The sequence below is a fragment of the Trichechus manatus genome, unplaced genomic scaffold (genome assembly GCF_000243295.1).
Source record: "Trichechus manatus latirostris isolate Lorelei unplaced genomic scaffold, TriManLat1.0 scaffold00029, whole genome shotgun sequence".
Taxonomy (NCBI): Eukaryota; Metazoa; Chordata; class Mammalia; order Sirenia; family Trichechidae; genus Trichechus; species Trichechus manatus.
Window position 1 is genome coordinate 6198978 of NW_004443965.1, and position 20347 is coordinate 6219324.

The window sequence follows — 20347 nt, forward strand, 5'->3', positions numbered from 1 at the left end:
TTCTGTTCTGTTGTAGACAGGATCAGTTCTGAACTGACCTAACAACACCTAACAACACCACCACCAACAAAATTATCTTAACCAATATCTTGCTAGCGATTTAAACTCAATTTTTTTTCTGTTCTTATAAATACTGCTATATCACTATGCAAAGGTATTTTTCTTTTTTTTGGATTTTTTAAAAAATTAAATCGCTAGAAGCAAGATTTTCTAATTAAAGAATATGAAAGCTTTTTATGGTTATTGATATATACAGCCTATCTGTTTTCCAAAGAGATTCTACCCATATGTATCTCATTCTTAGTCATCAGCAATTTTTTTTTTTTTTTTTTAAGTTTGCTCTTAGGTATAAGAGGAGTACCTGGATGGTGCAAACAGTTAACTTGCTCAGCTGCTAATTCAAAGGTAAGAAGTCTGAGTCCACCTAGAAGGGCCTCGGAAGAAAGGCATGGGGATCTACTTCCTAAAAATCAGCCATTAAAAACCCTACGGAGCAGTTTTACTCTGACACACATAGGGTTGCCATGAGTCGGAGCTGACCTGACAGCAACAGGTTTTGAGTAAGTAAGAAAAGGCTCATCATAACTAAGAAAGTTGAATCTTTCTCTCGTAAGTCTACTTACAAACTTTTTCTTTTATTGGACTTGTGCATGGATTTCAGCTTACCAGTTGAGGGTCTTAATGTTTTTCTTCTAAATTATACAATAGTATTTTATCTGCCCTAAAACTACCTCTTTCAAATTTTAAGAAATGCCTTCTAGTTCTAGTGAGTGGTAATTTGTGAAAAAGTTCATGTTTGTCCCATCTGCAGTCTCTTTGATTGATAGATTATGATACATTGTTATCTTAATGGATACGTCTGAAACACAGATTTACCAAATGATTTTGTTTCATGAAAAATTTTGGCTTATCATGCTATCACAATTATGTAACTTAAAATTAAATTATGAAGATATTACCTTTTCTTCGCTTGTTGCAGATTCTGGATCCTTTCTTTTCTTCTTCAATTTTTTATCTTTACTTTGTCTCATGCTACAAGTCTGGTAAGTTTGCAAATCTACTCGAGAATGAAACTGGTATCGACCACTTTCCACATCACAGTAGTAATAAATTCCAGTGGACGGATCATAATATAGTTGATTTTCCTTTCAAAATCAAGAAAACAGTTAAGTTCTATTCACGTAAAATGAAATAAAATTAACAGAAAAAACTTAATAGAGATGCCAAGTACATTCAAAAACAGAAAATGTTTCTATTTCTTTTAAGAACTATAGTATTTCCTGAAAATAATGAATTGAAAATAACAAAATGAAAAATACTTGTAATTTTCCATAAAATACTTGGTTAAGTAGAGCATCACTGGAAAAGAGGAAGACCCTGAACAAGAAGAACTGACACAGTGGCTTCAACAACGGGCTTAAATATAACAACAATTCTGAAGATGGTACAGGAGCAAGCAGTTTCATTCTGTTGTACACAGGGTCTCTATGAGTCAAAACTGACTCCTTGGCTCCTAACAACAATCTGCTCCGATTTTCTTATTGTGAAGAATGAATATATCTAAATATTAAATTAACTTATATGAAAATGCCAGTATTTGAACATTTTTTACTTGTAGAAACAGCAATTTCATATCGTTCAAGTTAATACACTAACAAAAATGGGTTTAACTGGAAACCTTTTTGAAGGCAGGAAATCCAAGGCATGCATCAAAAAAAGCTGATCGTATTAAAGCAATTCTAGATTATCTTTAATGATTACAGAATAATGGTTTGGTTGTATAAACCTCAAACCCGCCTCTCAATGTCACAAAAAAGTAATTTGCATTTATGTTCATTACTAACGGTCACTAAAGAAAAATTTGAAAATAAACTAAAGCTCATAAATGTCATAATATAGCACTCTATAAAAAGAAATCAATAAACAGTTGTCTTCACTAATTAATTCTACAGTAAAGTAACTAAGTAAGACTTGTGACAAACGCAGCCATGCAAGTATGAATTCTGGCAAATTATAGATTAAAAAACTAGAAAAGATAAAATTACATAATCACCTGCATTTATTAGAAACTGGCCAGTACTCCATAACCAAGATTTAGCTGAACACTCTATATTGTATTTAAATCATAAATCCATGTAAGCCAGACCTGGAAACATCTTATGATGTACTGAGTAACTACAACTTCCTGAAAAAGAATAATTTATTTATCTAACTGTTGATACTATTGTAATTTAGTATCTTTAATTCATGCATTTTATAGATCTCTGGCAAATATATTTAAAATTCTCATTAGCGTTTCCTTCACTAACAAACTGAATGGAAGCTTTCATCTTTATTTCTAGTAAGAATGAAACTTTTACAACTTAACCTTTTTAAATGTGTTATGTCTGTCAGTATACAGACATTTTCACAAATAAACAATTTTTTTATTTAATGAAAATTAGCACAATAAAAAATGGCAAATAAATGAAATCTCCAATTCACTAAGAATATAACTTTCAGAAGTACTAACAATTTACAGGTCAGGAAGATACAGAAAGCAAGGTAGAAGAATGACAAAGACTAAAGTCACGTACTTGGAAATTCTGTATTTTCCTAGAAACCAACTAAAGAATAGCTACTCACTTTGTTGATAAGAATTTTAAGTATTCTTTTTCTGAGTATTAATTAGCATACTCCTGCAAAGGAAAAACTCTCTCTCTTCGAAAATGATTTACAAAGTCTACCACTTAGGCTGGGTTCTTTAGAGGAACAAAACCAGTGAAGTGTGTATACATGAATATATATATACATAGGGAGAGAGAGAGATTTATTTTAAGGAAATGGCTTATATAGTTGTGGAGGCTGGCAAGTCCCAAATCTGTGGGACAGCCATTAGGCTGGAGGTTTCTCCTGACTCACATGGTTGCGGAGGCTGACGGAACTAAAATCGGTAAGTCACACGGCAGGCTGCAGGCTCACAGGGCTGCAGGAGCTAGCGAATCCCATAATTTGCAGGTCAGATGGCAGGCTATGGGTTCAGGTCCCAAGAACCGGAGGTTAGACGATGGCGAATCAGATGCAGGATCGAGAAAGGGTAAGCTTTGCCAGAACATCCAAATGTACTGGATGTAGGCCATACCCCCAAGAAAACACCCCTTTCAAGTGATTGGCTGATCACATCAGATCACAAAATGGGACGATGATTACATAATACCTGCCAAACCACTGAGAATCATGGCCTAGCCAAGCTGACACATAACCTTAACCTTCACAGTCCACCCCTTGTCAAGCTGGCACCTGTACACATCTCCTTAAACCATATATAATCTCAAAATAAAGAAAATTATAAAGTCATACTTGTACCTAACATGATACAACTAACATGTATACAGCCAAAAATGCACTAGCCCTGTTTACATCTCATATTTATAATAAGCAATGAAATACAGGAAGGAAAAAAACAAAGATATTTGCCATATATAGGTGTGTGTGTGTGTATACACGTAGCGTACACACGTATAACAAAGCAAGAAATACTAAAAACAATCACAGTCCTCGTTCCTGCAACTGGTCACGTGGTTGTACCTAGTATTTAGAACTACCTTCTTCCACTACACATTCCATATTCCCTTTGCCCTCAGCAAGCACCTCAGCTGGTCGTGGTTCTCTGCCTGGATGGGTGACCCAAACCTTCATTCCTGAAGGGTCTGGCCATTAGCACAGTATTTTATGCAAATACTGCATGCCTTCTGCATTTGTGGCCACATCCTCACCCATGAGGTATTTTCGTAAGCATGCTATGTTAATTTTATAGCAATATGTGGAAGAAGACTGGCATAGCGGCGTTTGTGAACGTGCCACACGGGAGAAGGCACAGACGGCAAACCAATGCAGAAGATGTGTGTTACTTGCATAAAAATATGGTAGTCAGGTTGGAATTGGGCTGCTGTAGTTTTCCATTGACTTTAATCACAGAGCACAGCAGTACTAAGAAACATCCTAAGGGTTCTCCTGTATTCCAGACATACTCTTCTTACTTCCATTATGTAACATAAATCCAATTTCCCCTTGGTAATGAGTATCAATCCACCAGTCAATACGGTAACTCCGTTCTTTACCTGTTAATCCACAGGCATGAGGAGCCCAAAGTGGCCAGGTGGCACTCTTAATTTCCAGTTCAATGGAATCAGTGTTGTGTCTCCTGGTGGGTGCATCCCACCCTTTGGAACTAAGACCTCTAGACCCGTAGAACATATGGTCGCAGGAACAGGAACCAAAAATTTTGCAAGTGGGTCACTAGGGGTAATAGTGAGAAGTTCTACTCCCATTACCACCCCGATTCCTGGACCCACGAATCCTGGCTACAGGAGAAAACAGCAACATACACTGGATGCTGGTTTAGAGCATATACAGCCTCCTGAAGAACACTGACCCAATCTTGCAAGGTGTTGCCACCTAGCCAGCGCTGTAATTATGTCTATGGAAGGCCACTGCATCGTTCTATTAAGCCAGCTGCTTCGGGATGATGGGGAACATGGTAAGACTAGTGAATTCCATGAGCATGAGCCCACTGCTGCACTTCATTTGCTGTGAAGTGTGTCCCTTGATCTGAGGCGATAATGTGTGGGATACCATCATGGTGGATAAGGCATTGTTAAGATACCTGGTAAGGATGGTAGTCTTGGCAGAAGCATGGCATGCAGGGAAGGCAAATCCATATCCAGAGTAAGTGTCTATCCCATTAAGAACAAAACGCTGCTCTTTCCATGATGGAGGTGTTTCAATGTAATCAACCAGTTACCAGGTTCCCAGCTGATCACCCCAAGAATGGTGCCATATCAGAGACTCAGTGTTGGTCTTTGCTGTTGGCAGATTAAGCACTCAGCAGCGGCTGTAGCCAAGTCGGCCTTTGTGAGTGGAAGTCCGTATTGCTGAGCCCATGCATAACCGCCATCACTGCCACCATGGCTTCTTTGTCCATGAGCCCACTAGGCAATAACCGGAGTTGCTGGGGAAAGAGGCTGACTGGTATCCACAGAACAAGTCATCATATCCACTTGATAGTTAAAATCCTCCTGTGCTAAGGTCACCATTTGGTAAGCACTGACATGCGACACAGATACCTTCACTTCTTCAGCCCATTCAGAAAGGTCTATCCATACACCTCCTCCCCATACCTTCTTGTCACCAATTTTCCAATCATGTTCCCTCCAAGTCCCTGACCATCCAGCCAAACCACTGGCCACAGCCCATGAATCCGTATACAATCTCACATATGGCCATGTCTCGTTCCAAGCAAAATTAACAACCAGGTATGCTGCTTGAAGTTCTGCCCACTGGGAAGATTTCCCTTCACCAATGTCCTTCAGGGAGGTCCCAGAAAGGGGCTTCAGCGCTGCCGTTGTCCACTTCCGAGTGGTGCCTGCGTATCAAAGCAGAACCATCTGTAAACCAGGCACTAAATTCCTCTTCCTCAGTCAACTGATCGTAAGGAACTCCCCATGAGGCCACAGGTGCAGTCTGGGTAAGGAAGGTAATGTGACAGGAGTGGGGACCATGGGTGTTTCAGCCACTTCCTCATGTAACTTACTTGTGCCTTCAGGTCCTGCTCAAGCCTGATCTCGTATATACCACTTCCATTTAATAATGGAGTATTGCTGTGCACATCTGACTTTATGACTCTGTCAGTCAGACAACACTCAGTTCATGATGGGCAACTCAGGCTGCATAGTGACTTGGTGGCTCATGGTTAAGCATTCAGTCTCTACTAAGGCCCAGTAACAAGCCAAAAGCTATTTCTCAAAAGAGTAGTTATCAACAGAGGATGGCAGGACTTTGCTCCAAAATCCTAAGGGTCTGTGCTCTGATTCATCAATAGAGAACTGCCAAAGACTCCAAACACCATCTCTATCTGCCACCAACAATTCAAGCACCACTGGATCAGCTGGATCATATGGCTCAAGTGGAGATCCATTTGCACAGCGGCCTGAACCTGCTGCAGAGCCTTCTCTTGTTCTGGGCCCCACTCAAAACTAGCAGCTTTTTTATTTGCTTGATAAATACACCAGACTAGCACACCCAAATGAGGGATATGTTGTTTCCAAAATCCAAAGAGGCCCAACCAGGCATCGTGCCCCTTTTTTAATTGTAGAAGGGGCCAGATGTTAACAACTTATCCTTCACTTTAGAAGGAATATCTCAGTATGTCCCATACCACTGGACCTTTAGAAATGTTACTGAGGTGGAAGGCACCTGAATTTTTGTCTGATTAATTTCTAACCCTCTAGCATGCAAATGTCTTACCAATAAATCTAGAGTAACTGATACTTATTCCTCAATATAGGTCTAATCAACATAATGTCATCAAAGTAATGGACCAGTGTGACATCTTGTGGAAGGAAAGGTGATCAAAGTCCCCGCAGACTAAATTATGGGCTGGAGAGCTGTTACACGCCTGAGGTAGGACAGTGAAGGCATATTGCTGGCCTTACCACCTGAAGACAAACTGCTGCTGGTGTTCCTTCAAAATCAGAATTGAGAAAAAGGCATTGGCCAGCTCAGTAGCTGCATACCAGGAACCAAGAGATGTGTTAATTTGCTCAAGCAATGAAACTACATCTGGAGCAGCAGCTGCAACTGAAGTCACCACCTGGTTAAGTTTATGATAACCTACTGTCATTCTTCAAGACCCATCTGTTTTCTGCACAGGCCAAATAGGCGAGCTGAATGGCGACGTGGTGAAAATCACCACCCCTGCATCCTTTAAGTCCTTGACGGCGGCACTAATCTCTGTGATCTCTCCAGGAATGCAATATTGCTTTTGGTTTACTATTTTCCTAGGTAGGGGTAGCTCTAATGGCCTCCACTTGGCTTTTCCTGCCATAATAGCCCTTACCCCACATGTCAGGGATCCAATGTGTGGGTTCTGCCAGCTGGTTAATATGTCTATTCAAACTATGCATTCCAGAACTAGGGCAATCACTACAGGATGGGTTCGAGGACCCACGGTGAGATGGACCTGAGCTAAGACTCCGTTGGTAACCTAACCTCCATACACCCCTATTTTGACTTGTGGGCCACAGTGATGTTTTGGGTCTCCGGGAGTTAGTGTCGGTTCAGAGCCAGTGTCCAGTAATCCTCAAAAAGTTTGATTATTTCCTTTTCCCCAATGAACAGTCAGTCACTCTCGTAAAAGGCTGTAGACACCTTTGGGGAAGGCTGGGAGAAAAGATTAACGGTATAAAATTTTGGCAGGGCAATGGAGTCCTTCCTCAAGGGGTCCTGGTCTCCCCTTCATTGAAGGGGTTGTGGGTCTGTAAACTCGCTGAAGTCTGGGAATTGACTGAGGGACAACTCAATTTAGACTGTCATTCACTTGATCTAAAATTCTTTCACTTGTACAGTTATCAAGTAAATATTTAGTAGATTCTGTACCTATTTCACTCCTAGGGACACCATGACTAAGTAGCCAACGCCATTAGTCCACATGAGTCAGACTATTCTGTTTACTGCTTTGACTCTGCTGTCCATTATGGTAATCACGTTCACATTGCCTTTGTTGATTAAGTGCTGCCACTTGGCCCCTACCACCACGGGGTCCAATCAGTCCCACTATAGTTAGGTGTCTTAATTCAGTTACAACAGTTCCCACTGTCAAATCTGACTTACATAAAATAGCAATCATAGCAGTCTTTGAGGATTCTAAGGCTCCCTTCACAAATTTGTTCCTCACCACTGTGGTAAAATGTGTGTCCTCTGGGCACTCCATGGGTAGGTCTGTGGGTCTAACCTAATAAATCCACTCTAAAATGCCAAATTTCCCTAAGCCTTTAGATAACTTCTTCTACAGTATACCAAGGCAGGTCTGGCATTTCAACTTGATTTAGTGTAGGCTACTGCTTAATCCATGCTTCAGTGACCCAACCAAATAAACTATTAAGCCCTTTTCTAACATCTCAAGCTGAAACACTGAATGAAAAATCTGTGCTTAGAGGGCCTATATCAAAAAACTCAAGACTGATCTGCCTTTATATTCCTTGCACCATTATCCCATACCCTAATACCATTCCCACATGTATTCCCCAGGTTTCTGTTTGTATATATTAGAAAAATCAAGCAGCTGTTTGAGAGTATAGTGTACCTCCTCTTGGGGATAACTGGGACTTAAGTCTAGTTATAGGCCTAGAAACAAAAACGGGTGGTGGGGGTTGGTCCTGAGGACATTAAGCAATGTTGTGCAAGGCATCTGCCTCAAACGATGCCCCAGGCAATGCCCCAGGTGATGTCTCAAAGACTCTTCAGGCACAGCAGGATTAATCTCATCAGGAGAGGATGGAAGGGATAATGGTTTTACTGGGGAGGGTGGCTTAGCAGACAAAGATGGAGTACTCTCTTCAGATAGGAGTAAGAGGGCTGGTTCTTGGCAAGAGTGATTCAATGGAATTTAGGGGTTCAATGTCCCCAGCTTCCTGATTATCTGCCTATTTCCCCCAACCCAAGTTTCAGGATTCCATTCCTTCTCAATCAACACTCTCACTTTAACTTCAGAAGCCATTCGAGGTTGGGGATTCAACTGGTGTTGTAATTCAGCCACTCCTACCATTAAGACTCTGTATTATATCACCTCAGGAATATCAGCTCTGTTACAAGAAACAAGGCTATTGCTGACAGCACAAGTAGCAACTTTCAGGTCTTGTATGTACTGCTTAAGCTTTGACTCTGAAGCTATGAGCTCTTCCCTTTCTTTTACTACTTTATCTACTGAAAGTAGGACTAACCAACCAGCCTCCTTATGCTTCTCATTCTGAAAAAATTGTAAAAAAGTAAAAAATATGCAGTCACTCAGAGCCTTGTCTCTCACAAATATCTGATCCATTGGTGGTGATATTTTGTGTATTTGTATTGCCACCTCATGCCATGGATTAGCAGTGCCCTCTTTACTACTGGAGGCAGAGTCATCAGCGCCTTTCAGGTTAGCCTGACTTGAGAATCAATTTGGAAAACTCATCCTTATAATTCTGTTCCTCTAGAACCACTCCCGGTACCAACTGTCTTTGGCTGGGTTCTCTAGAGGAGCAAAACCAGTGAAACGTACACATGTAAGTATATATTTAGAGAAAAATATATTTCAAGGAAATGGCTCACTCAGTTGTGGAGGCTGGCAAGTCCCAAATCTGTGGGTCAGACATCAGGCTGGAGGCTTCTCCTGAGTCATGTGGTTGCCAACAGCTGACAAGCTAAAAATCAGCAGGTCAGACGGCAGTCTGCCGGCTCACGTCCCAAGAACCAGAGGTCAGAAGACGACAAGTTGGATGCAGGATCAAGAGAGGGCAAGCTCTGCCAAACCACACATACTGGATGCAGGCCATACTCCCATGGAAACTCCCCTTTCAACTGACTGGCTGCTCACATCAAATTAAAAATGGAGGATGATTACATAATATCTGCCAAACCACTGAGAATCATGGCCTAGCCAAGTTTATACATAACCTTAACCATCACAGTCTACCAATTGAAGACTGAGAAGCTAAAGAAATCCCACATCTTAACTAAGATATTTAGTATAATCATTATGTTCTCTAGATTAATCAGCCATATTTCCAGTAGCTAGAATGGTGAACATCTGCTCCACTTTTGAGCAATATGTGCTGTAATTCTCCCAAGGACCAGATCACCTTCCTACACTGTTTAGGTTGAGGAATGTGTGTGAGTTCCATCAACGTCACCAAATCTTCAATGAAACCCAATTAAATATTAGACTTTAGCAGTCATAATACTGTACTATAAATCAAGAACTTTATTTTCTGAATCTGTCCTAGTCAGTGGTCCCTTGCATTTCTGATTCTGTACTAAACCACTAGTTCTCACTGTGAACAGGTTGATTAAAAAAAGAAAGCTTAAAGCCACAGAATATAAAACACTGTAATAACAAACACGGTACTGAGAATTCAAGAAAAAGACTCCCTCTGTGGCATCAAATGCATTCATAATATAAATAACAATTTCTAAAGTAAATTTTTAAAAATCTCAACCCAAGCCTAGAATTAAAAATCTCACTGTTTAAATTCTATGAAAAAATATTAGCTTAGGTTTTTACATCTTTCACTACTTTCACAATAATGAAGTTAATTATACGACTTTATTAATAAAACATCTGACATTATAGTATTACTATATGAAAAATAATTCCAAACCAAAAAAGCCCACTGCTGTAGAGTTGACTCTGACTCACAGCGACTCTACAGGACAGAGAACTGCCCCATAGGGTCTCCTAGGCAGCCATGCAAAGCCATGTGTATTTACAAAAGCAGATTAATACATCTTTCTCCCGTGGAGCAGCTGGTGGGTTCGAACTGCTGACCTTTTGGTAAGCAGCCGAGTGCTTAACCACTGTGGTCACCAGGGCTCTGAAAAGTTCTTAGACCACTCTAAAATATTAATCTTTAATCAGCACAATTAACAACTTACCTTACTTAATTAAAAACTTAGAGAAGTGTAGCATCATAGGCTATTTTATAATTCTTTCCTCAGTTTTTAAATATAGTTTCTTGTTTTTCTTACTCAACTTAGGACTTTATATTTGGTATCAAGCAGTCAGCTATACAACCACAAAGTATTAAAAGGTTTGAGATACTTACAGAATCATAGTAGAAACCAGTGCTGTGGTCAAAATATAATCCAGAATTTTCATCATAACTAAATCCAGTCTGTGATACAGCAGCTTCTGCTGCTGCTCTTAAACTTTCAGCTAATGATGAACCTTCTAAAGATGTATCTTCTGTTGTTAATACAGACGCTGACTCCTAGGTAAGATAGTTACGAGAAATGAGACAAAGGCTTCTGTATATCAGTTTAAAAATTAGCAGATTTCGAAACAATATATAGACTTAGAATTTATGTTTAAATAAAACTTTTTAGTGTCCACAATGGAAAAAGGTGGCTATCAATCACAATTTGATCCTTTTTAAAAAAATTTTACTAGTTTAAGTTAACAATTCAATTTTAACCCATTTCTGAAGGCAATAAAATTTAGTGAGTGACAATTATTCAAAAGTAAATGTATGATATCATAGGGAAACAATCCACAAAATAAAGACCCTGTAAAATTCTGTAAGACAAATGATCTAGACTCTTCAGTAAGTAAATGTTCAAAACGAAAAAAATAAAAACATTAAATAAGAGAGATGCAGGGGAAAGCTAAAGATTAAGAGAGCTGTAGCACACACTGACCAGTTAACACCGTACAGACTTTACTGGAATCTTGATTCAAACAAATAAACCATAAAAAACAAAATTATAAAACATTCAGGAAAACCTAAACAGTGACAAAATATGTGATACAAAGGAATTGTCAAAAAATTTTAAGTGTGTACAGGAGAAGTCAGCACAACTGGACTAAACCAAAGCTAAGAATTTTCCTAGTTTCCTGAATACAACGAAACACTTCGAGGGACAGAGTAGCAGGGACGGGGGTCTAGGGACTATGCTTTCAGGGGTCATCTAGGTCAACTGGCACAACAAAGTTTATTAAGAAAATGTTCTGCATCCTACTTTGGTGAGTGGCATCTGGGGTCTTAAAAGCTAGCGAGCGGCCATCTAAGATACATCAATTGGTCTCAACCCACCTGGAGTAAAGGAGAATGAAGAACATCAAAGACATAAGGAAAGTATTAGCCCAAGAGACAGAAAGGGCCACATAAACCAGAGACTGCATCAGCATGAGATCAGAAGAACTAGATGATGCCCGCCTACCACCAATGACCGCCCTGACAGGGAACACAACACAGAGTCCCTGATGGAGCAGGAGAAAAGTGATGAGCAGAACTCAAATTCTACTAAAAAGACCAGACTTAATGGTCTGACTGAGACTGGAGGAACCCCAGAAAGCACAGCCCCCAGACTGTCAACCCAGAACTAAAACAATTCCTGAGGCCAACTCTTCAGACAAAGATTAGACTGGACTATGGGACATAAAATGATACTGGTGAAGAGTGTGCTTCTTAGCTGAAGTAGACACATGAGACTAAATGGACAGCTTCTGTCCGGAGGTGAGATGAGAAGGCAGAGAGGGTCAGGAGCTGGTTGAATGGACACAGGAAATCGGGTGGAAAGGAGGAGTGTGCTGTCACAGTATAGGGAGAGCAATTAGGGTCACATAACAATGTATGTATAAATTTTTGTATGAGAGGCTAACTTGAATTGTAAACTTTCACTTAAAGTACAACAATAAAAAAAAAATTTAAGTGTGAAAATGGTACTTTGTTTAAGAAAAAAAATCCTTGTATTTTTTATGTACACAATGAAATCTTTAGAGCGCATATGATGCCTAAGATTTGTTTAAAAATAACATGAGAATGGGTAAAATGGATAAGGGTATCAACTAAACAAAACTGGTCATGAATTAACGAATGATGGGTACATGTGGGTTCATTATATGATTTATTCTGTCCACTTCTGTATATGCTTACATTTTTCCATAATAAAAGCTTCTTTTTAATGTAAAGCTACCACAATGGCACATTGGTTAAGAGCTCGGCTGTTCACCAAGGGGTTGGTGGTTTCAATCCACCAGCTGCTCCTTGGAAACCCTGTGGGGCAGTTCTACTTTGTCCTATAGGGTCACTATGAGTAACAGTCGACTCAATGGCAATATTTACCTATTTTATCAACAATTCACAAAAGAAAATAGTAGATTCTGAAGGAAAAACAATTAATGAACCTTGATATTATCAGCAAAAAATATGTATTTGTCTATTTTCTTGTATTTTACTTTTAGGTAAGAATACTCGTCTTTGAACACTTTTCCAAAGTTCCTTGGTTAAAGTGAAAATGTGTTAACATACATAACACATTTTCCTTGTTTTAGTTTATGTACATTATGTATTTTTTTAAACACAACAGAGAAGGAAAACAATTATACATGTGAACAAGTTCTAATTATTGATTCTCAAAAACTGTAATATTCTTTGCATAAGTATACATATAAATGTTTAAAACCCTTATATATGGTGTGATGTATCAAAGTCTATTTTTCTACGTAATAAAAACAAGAAAGGAGGACAAGATCTTATTTCCTACGTAATAAAAACAACAAAGGACCAGTTCTTAGATATCAATCGTTTCACGTTTAACATTTTTTTACCTGTGAATTAGAGGGGAACGTGTCTTCTTGCCTACATTCAACATTTTCTGTTATATCAGCGCCAGTGTAAGCATCATCTTCTATTTGTGACTGCTCTTTAGAATTAAAAGTAGAAGCTTCAGTATCCTGACTTTGTTGAACTGAGAGTTCAGTTGCTTTATTTGGAAAACTAATATCCTTATAGTACGTCTGACAATAATAATCTGTAACGAAGACAAATTAAGTGATATTATATTAGAACAGTGATATAAAAAGGACTTAATTCCAAAACACTGGACTGAACACAAAACAGCACAGACTGCAAACAAAACATGATTTTTGCAACTGTACACACTTTAAAAGATTAAAACTAGTTGTGTAGAATAAATCTACAGAAATTATGTATCCTTTGATTCTTGTATCCCCTTCACTATCCCAGCTGTCAAGGAAAAAAAAAAAAAGACAAATTTGGATTTTCCATAGCAAAAGTAAAAAAGGAAATAGGTAGACAAGTTATGTTCTGTCAAAAACCAAAAAAACTTAGCACCACTTAACATCTTCTAACCACATCCCTTAATATTGTTGCTTATCAACTGACAATGAATAAAGATACCAGGGGTTGATTTTTCTGTCAGATTTCTTTCCCAATGCTATTTTTTTTTAAAAGTTGTACAAATATCTAATGCTAGTACTATTGCTGTGTTTAACAATTTTGCTAAATTATGTCCAAATGAGGCAAGGCAAAACTTACTAGGAAAAGATCACCTCTTGTGATTCATATTTATTTAACTCAGTAAGTTATTTTCCCCCAACATAATGCCAATGAGGAGGCCAAAGCAGCAGGTTCACCATTCCCACAAAGGCCTAACACACTAGCACTAAACACAATGATAACTGGGATGTATCAACAAGAAAACATGCCCCTGGTCACAAGGAGGGCCAGATATGAAAGTAAAGGCCTCAGTCACACCCATCACTGCAAGGCAAAAATTACTCAGAATGTGCCACAGAAAGCACATTAGCAACCTTATGTTATTTACAGGAATGACAATAATTTCTGGTTTTTTCACCAGAAGAGCAGATTATCCGAAAAGACCAAATCAGATGGAGAGGAGTCAGCATTAGCACAGTACTCATATTTATCTATTATCTTTATTTTAAATTTAAAGAAAACTCCACATCAGCATGATTTGAGTTTAATGATATTAGGCTATCCTCCCTATAAGCTGAATACCTGAGATTGACCAAGGAGTGTGGTTCTCTGTTTGTACTTCCACATCAGACTTTTTATTATCTTCATTTCTCTCACAATGCAGTATTTTACTGAGCTCTTCCACCTAAAAGAAAATAATGCTTTAGGAAAAACAAATCATATACCAATCTAATAATAAACAAATCACATACCAATATAATAATATACACCATTCTCCTGAAGCTACTGTAAGTAATTACTTTTTTTGGTGAAACCTTTAGACAACTACCAAGAGCAGCTAGTTTCTTTTTCAGAAAAATAAAAATACTATCATCTTTTACATTTGATTCACAGACGCAGACGTTTTTATTTTTAAACTCTCTTACTAAACCTCTGAATAAAACCAAAAAACCAAACCTGTTGCCGTCCAGTAGATTCCAACTCATAGTGACCCTATAGGACAGAGCAGAACTGCCCCATGGGGTTTCCAAGCAGTGGCTGGTAGATTCTAACTGCTGATGTCTTTGTTGGCAGTTGTAGCTCTAAACCACTGGACCACTAGGGCTCCAAACCTCTAAATACCCCTCACCAACATACCAAGGTAATAAGACTTTGGAAACAGGAACCTTTATTTCTAACAAAAATAATGTGACTACTAATATTTTAAAAGATCAGCAATTCTCCCTGAAGAATTACAAAAGTAAAAAATACATAAATTTCCATGCATATTGAATTAAATTTTCTAATATCAGTCATTGTCCACCTTGAATTAACTATTCACTTAAATATATTAATGCCATTTAAATACTTCAATGCACATTTTTCTTTAAAGCACAGTCTTATGACTAAATAACTGGAGCAGAAGGGAACGAGGTGACTGCTTCCAAGGGGAATCTGTTCTCCATGTGCCTCATGCATTGAATACCCTGAAAGGATGCTACATAGGCCAGAGTGAGGAGCTGCCTCAGTCTATAAGCACACTTCAGTCTGACAGGACATCAATGTGAGATGATGTCTACTATAAACATGAAACTAACCAAAAAACAAACTGCAACCTGTTAATTTAATGATATAAACATGAAACTAACCAAAAAACAAACTGCAAACTGTTAATTTAATGATACGTAAGGGTTAAAACAAGCAAGGTGGTTAGACAGATTATCTAGGCATTTTATGAGTTACCAGATCCTTTGCAACTACCAGGGCTGGGATTAGGTTGGGGCAAGCAAGGTACCTAGGGCATCAAATATGAGGCACTCACTGTCAGGCTGTCTTAACCCCCATTCTATGGATGAAAACTCATACGGTTGCTATGAGTCACAAGCCACTCAATGGCACTTAACAACAGGTGAAAAATCTTGAAGAGACAAAGTAATTTAGACAAAGTTTTTACTCCAAGAACTTGTACATACTGTTCTTCTACTAGTTCATTCTCAATTCTCAAGCCAATTTTTTACTGCTCCACATACACACAATTCAATAATTTTGGTTTACCGTTAACAACAAAACTCCACCCGCCCGCCACCAGAAAAGACTGTCTAGGAAAAGTGTAGTAAAGTCAAGACGTCCTATGCATTTCAATTTTTCATGTTAGATCACTATCAAATTAACACTAATAACCAAAATGCTGGCTCTTCAAAGATTACCAAAAATGCTTTCTTTCAGAAGCTCTATAGGGACGCTGCATCAGAATCGACTCAACGGCAACGGTTTTTTTTAAAGCAGTATTTTAACAATTTAGAACTATTAAAAGGTTTTTTTTTTTTAAAGTGTGTCGTATTTTGCACCCCTCCTCCCATGATTACTTTTACCATGTTTGTCTTTTCCTACCATAGTCCTTACCAGCTCTTGTAAATTTTCAAGAGATAAAGCAAAAACAAACCCATGGCAGTTGAGTGGATTCCGACTCATAATGACCCTATAGGACAGAGTAGAACTGCCCCATAGGATTTCCAAGGCTGTAATCTTTACAGCAGCAGACTGCCATTATCTTTCTCCCGATGAGAACCCACCTACCTCTCGGTTAGCAACTGCACACTTTAACCACTGTGCCACCAGGGCTCCTTTTGTTCTAGAGCTAGTTGTTAGTAAACAAATAAAAACTCTCTACATTATAATATCTACAACTCTATACAACGGATACATTAAGTCATAGCAACTCAGCAGTTACTTTCATAGGTCCTTAATAACAAAGTCTGATAAAAGGTTTACTGTTTTGCCTACTTATGTGATTTTAGAAAATGTACCAAAAATGAAGGACTAGGCAACAGTTTAATTGAAATTAATATTTATGTGGAACTAGCTTGAAGTTACATGTCCAGAGAGTACAACTGCCCACCCAGCTGGGGGAGGAGGGGGTGGACAAGCAGCAAGACTGTGTGAACACACGAGAGAAAAATGCTAAGGCTGGATGAGTGGATTTACTTGTTCTTTCCTCCACGTGGAAACCGGCATTGGTTCCCCAGCCTTTAAAATGATTTATCGTTTAAAGTTAAAAAAAAAAAAAAAGTGACATTTGAAATATTTGCCGGTACTGTATATTTTGAAAACTAAATAAGGTGCTTAATGACTCTGACAAAGGCAGTTATGTCTTCCCTACTTCCACTGGAAAACTCAAAATAAACGCCCAGAATAACTACTTTACACTTGTATAGCTTTCAAGAGGTTGTGGAACAGTTTCACTTAATTTGATTTAACCTTCACAACTGTGTGGTACCATAACCCCCATTTTATAGGCAAGTGAGGCTTAGTATCATTCAGACATCTAGTGAGTGGGAGAAGTGGGCTTCTGAGTTTAAGTCCAGCGCCTTAACAAACTCAAAAATGATTTAGAACAAAATGTTACAAACGGATCTACTGCCAGTGGGATGTTACAGGTGAGAATGAGTACTACCTAGCCAAAATATTTAAGTTCAATTTACGCCAGCCGTAACTGCTGCTTATAAATCGAGTAACCTGAATTCTCAGGTTTGCTCCAAAAGTATCTGGAATCACTGCATTTAAAAAAAAAAAAAATTAACATTTCAAGTACTTTATAACCATGCTAACCATGGTTAGCTAACGAAACGGTCGGCAGTTCGAAACCACCGGCCGCTCCCTGGACACCCTATGGTGCAGTTCTACCCTGTTCTACAGGCTGGCTATGAATCGGAATCGGCTGGATGGCAACACGTCTGGGTTTTTTTGTTTTGTTTTGTTTTATCATGCCAGGAAGCCAAGGCTAGTCACAGGCTTCGAAGGCCTCGCCTTGGCTGGATGGGGCGCCGGGCTAGACGCAAACCGCGCACCTGAGTGCGGAGCTCCTGGTTGTTGCTCTCGGCGCTCTGGTACAGCCGCTCTGTGTGATGCAGCAGCCTCTCGATCTCTTGCACCTGCCGCTTGCAGCTCCGGAGCTCGCGTTCCAACTTCTCCACCTTCCGCCTCAGCTGGACCAGTTCGGGCTCGGGAGAGGTGGGCGGCGACGACGAAGGCGATGGCGGCTGGGATGGCACCTCGGAGGCCATGTGGCTCGGCGCGAGGGGGCCCACGGGCGCGGAGGGGCTACGCTCAGGCCAAAGCGGGTGCCGGCGGGCCCAGAGGCCACGGGAACGCGCGGGCAGCAAAAGGCCGCCTCACACCCGCCTGGCCGCGGCGGCCCCAGGCCATGACGACCTAAAGCTCGTTGCCTGTAGCCGAGAGCGGCTGCGGGCAACGAGCAAGCGGACGCAGGCTAAGCTGCGATCCCCGCGACCCTGACACCGGAAAACTTTACTCGCACCTACTTTCTCCAACGACCGAGAAATAGGGATAAACGATACGGTAGTGGGCGGGTCAGGGAAACCGAGATCCGGACAGCTCCGGCCACTCCTGTACTGAACCGGAAACATCCGTCGATGGGCGGGGCCGAAAAGGAAAGGAAGCAACGGAAAGCGGGCAGGGTCTGATCGTGGACATGCGCAGTTCCCGCCGACTGCGGGAGTGCAGTGAGGGCCTGGAAATCTGGTGGCATCTGAAATGACTCTAGTTTCCTGGCGTAGTGGAGGAGGCCGCGCATCTGCTCTGACGCTGTTGCACTTGCTTTATCTGAGAAAGCTTTCTACGTAGAGTGCACTTACTAGCTCATGATTTTACACATGAGAACTCTGAGTCTCGGAGAAATATTTAACCAAGGATTATGGAGATAATTATAAACCAGACTAGATGTAGGGTCCTCACGCCCAGCTTACTTAGTCATTCTCCTACTGATTTTATGAGTTTAACCCCAGGAAAAAGAAGGCAAATTCATTAAGTCTGACTTGCAGAGAGAAACATTCCTGGTGGGAAAATAAACAGCAAGAGTCTGTGGAGGCAGAAGAGAAAAATGCTCCGATTGGGTAGATTTATCTGGTTTTTCGTCCGCGTGGAGACTGGCATTGGTTCACCAGCCTTTAAACTGACTAGGGTTTTTCATCTGCCAAACGTCAATTAGAGTTAGATCCTGAGTTCTGAACGCTGGGCCTGAGACCATGTCTTGTGCATCCTCCTCGCCCAGGGCCCAGCCCGGTGCCTGTTCCAGAGCAGGTGTCCATAAATATTTTTTTAATACAGCTAAACATAAGAATCGTGTTTGGTGTCCTGTTTCAGTGGCCAGTCTGTTTTTCTGTTTTGCTCTGTGTACGGCCCACCAGGTCACAGATTGTGGCAGGCAGTGAGCAGAGATCTGCTCTCTCTCTAGGTCCCTGGCTACGAACCATCTTCTGAAGATGTAAGGATTCTATCCTGCGGTCAAGCAGACAGTTGCTCCTCCAGCCATCAAAGGAAATTTAGTGAGGAGGCACAGTACATTCTCTTCCTTGCAGTGGCGTCATTAGAGGGGGTGATGGGGCTGCTAACCTCATCGAGTGACCCTGTCAGAGAGGATGACATCAAAGTGATTATAAAATTTTTGTGCAGTGTTTCAGCAGAAGTTTACATTTTATAAAAATATCCCTGTAGTTAGCTATAACAATGAAAATTTTTTTCATAAGCCCAGCTTACATGTATCCATAAACCCATAAGGCTAAAACTCTACGCTAATTTACTTTTCAAACATTCTAATGCCATCCAGTCAGAGCTCTCATGATTACCCAATTACAATGCTGCTTTGAGTCACGCGTTTCCTCTGCATGCTACAAGCAGGGGCTGTTGTTTTCATTGCTGCAGGTGTTTTTAAAGTCTCTGATTTTGTAATTAGCACGGGGGGTGACGCCAACCCTAGTGACACTACTGCTCCCATGTAAAATAGAGATGTACTGCTAAAAAATTCAGACTTCCCTTAATGCATTATGACTCATTTAATAAATTTATCCAAATTGTTTATATAGAAGCTATGTATAGGAAATTCCATAAACACAACCTGCAAGGTACATCTAAGACAGGATTTCAAATTTTAATCATTAATTAGAGAATGAATGTTGTTGTCGTTAGCTATTATCGAGCTGGCGCAAGGACAGGAAACACTGCCTGGTCCTGCACCATCCCCATGATTGTTGCAGATTGTTTCATCCATAGCGACCATTGGTGATTTTCAGAAGTAGATTGTCATGCCTTTCTTCCTAGTCTGTCTTAGTCTGGAAGCTCCACAGAAACCTGTTCAGCATCGTAGCAACAGTTAAGCCTCCACTGACAGATGGGTAGTGGCTGTGCATGAGGTACAGTGGCCCAAAGAAACCCAGGTCTCCCACATAGGAAGTAAGAATTCTACCACTGAACTACCAATGCCCCACAGTAAAGAATGAATAAGTAAGCTTATTAGCTGCTATTTGAAGCAATGTTTCTTTTATGTTTTCAAAGTAATCCATTCAAGCCTTAAAATATGACTCCTATTTCATCAGAATTTTATGTTCTTTGACCCCACCATGCTACCAGTCTGTACTTTACCTCTGACCATTAGTCCAGAAGAAAAGAGTGAAACTTTTTTTTTAGAAAAAAACAGAAAACTTTGTGTATCAAACAAACAAAAAATCATTTGCCATAGATTGGCTCCAACTCATGGAGACCCTACGTGTGTCATTGTAGAAGGGTTTTCAATGGCTGATTTTTCAGTAGATTACCAG

The 20347-nt window shown here is 40.0% G+C and overlaps 1 protein-coding gene across 2 annotated transcripts in view; it reads right to left on the reverse strand.

Moving 5' to 3' along the window:
* Positions 1-18138, reverse strand: part of AGGF1 (angiogenic factor with G-patch and FHA domains 1) — a 51953-nt gene extending 33815 nt beyond the window's left edge. For both annotated transcript variants that reach the window (XM_023729489.1, XM_004374478.2), the window contains exons 1-5: positions 17582-18138; positions 14337-14439; positions 13124-13326; positions 10620-10784; positions 960-1145 (exon numbers count right to left, since the gene is read on the reverse strand). In XM_023729489.1, the coding sequence (XP_023585257.1) occupies positions 960-1145; positions 10620-10784; positions 13124-13326; positions 14337-14439; positions 17582-17797 (873 nt within the window). In that variant the 5' untranslated portion in view covers positions 17798-18138. The remainder of the gene's footprint in view (positions 1-959; positions 1146-10619; positions 10785-13123; positions 13327-14336; positions 14440-17581) is intronic.
* Positions 18139-20347: the final 2209 nt, after the last annotated feature.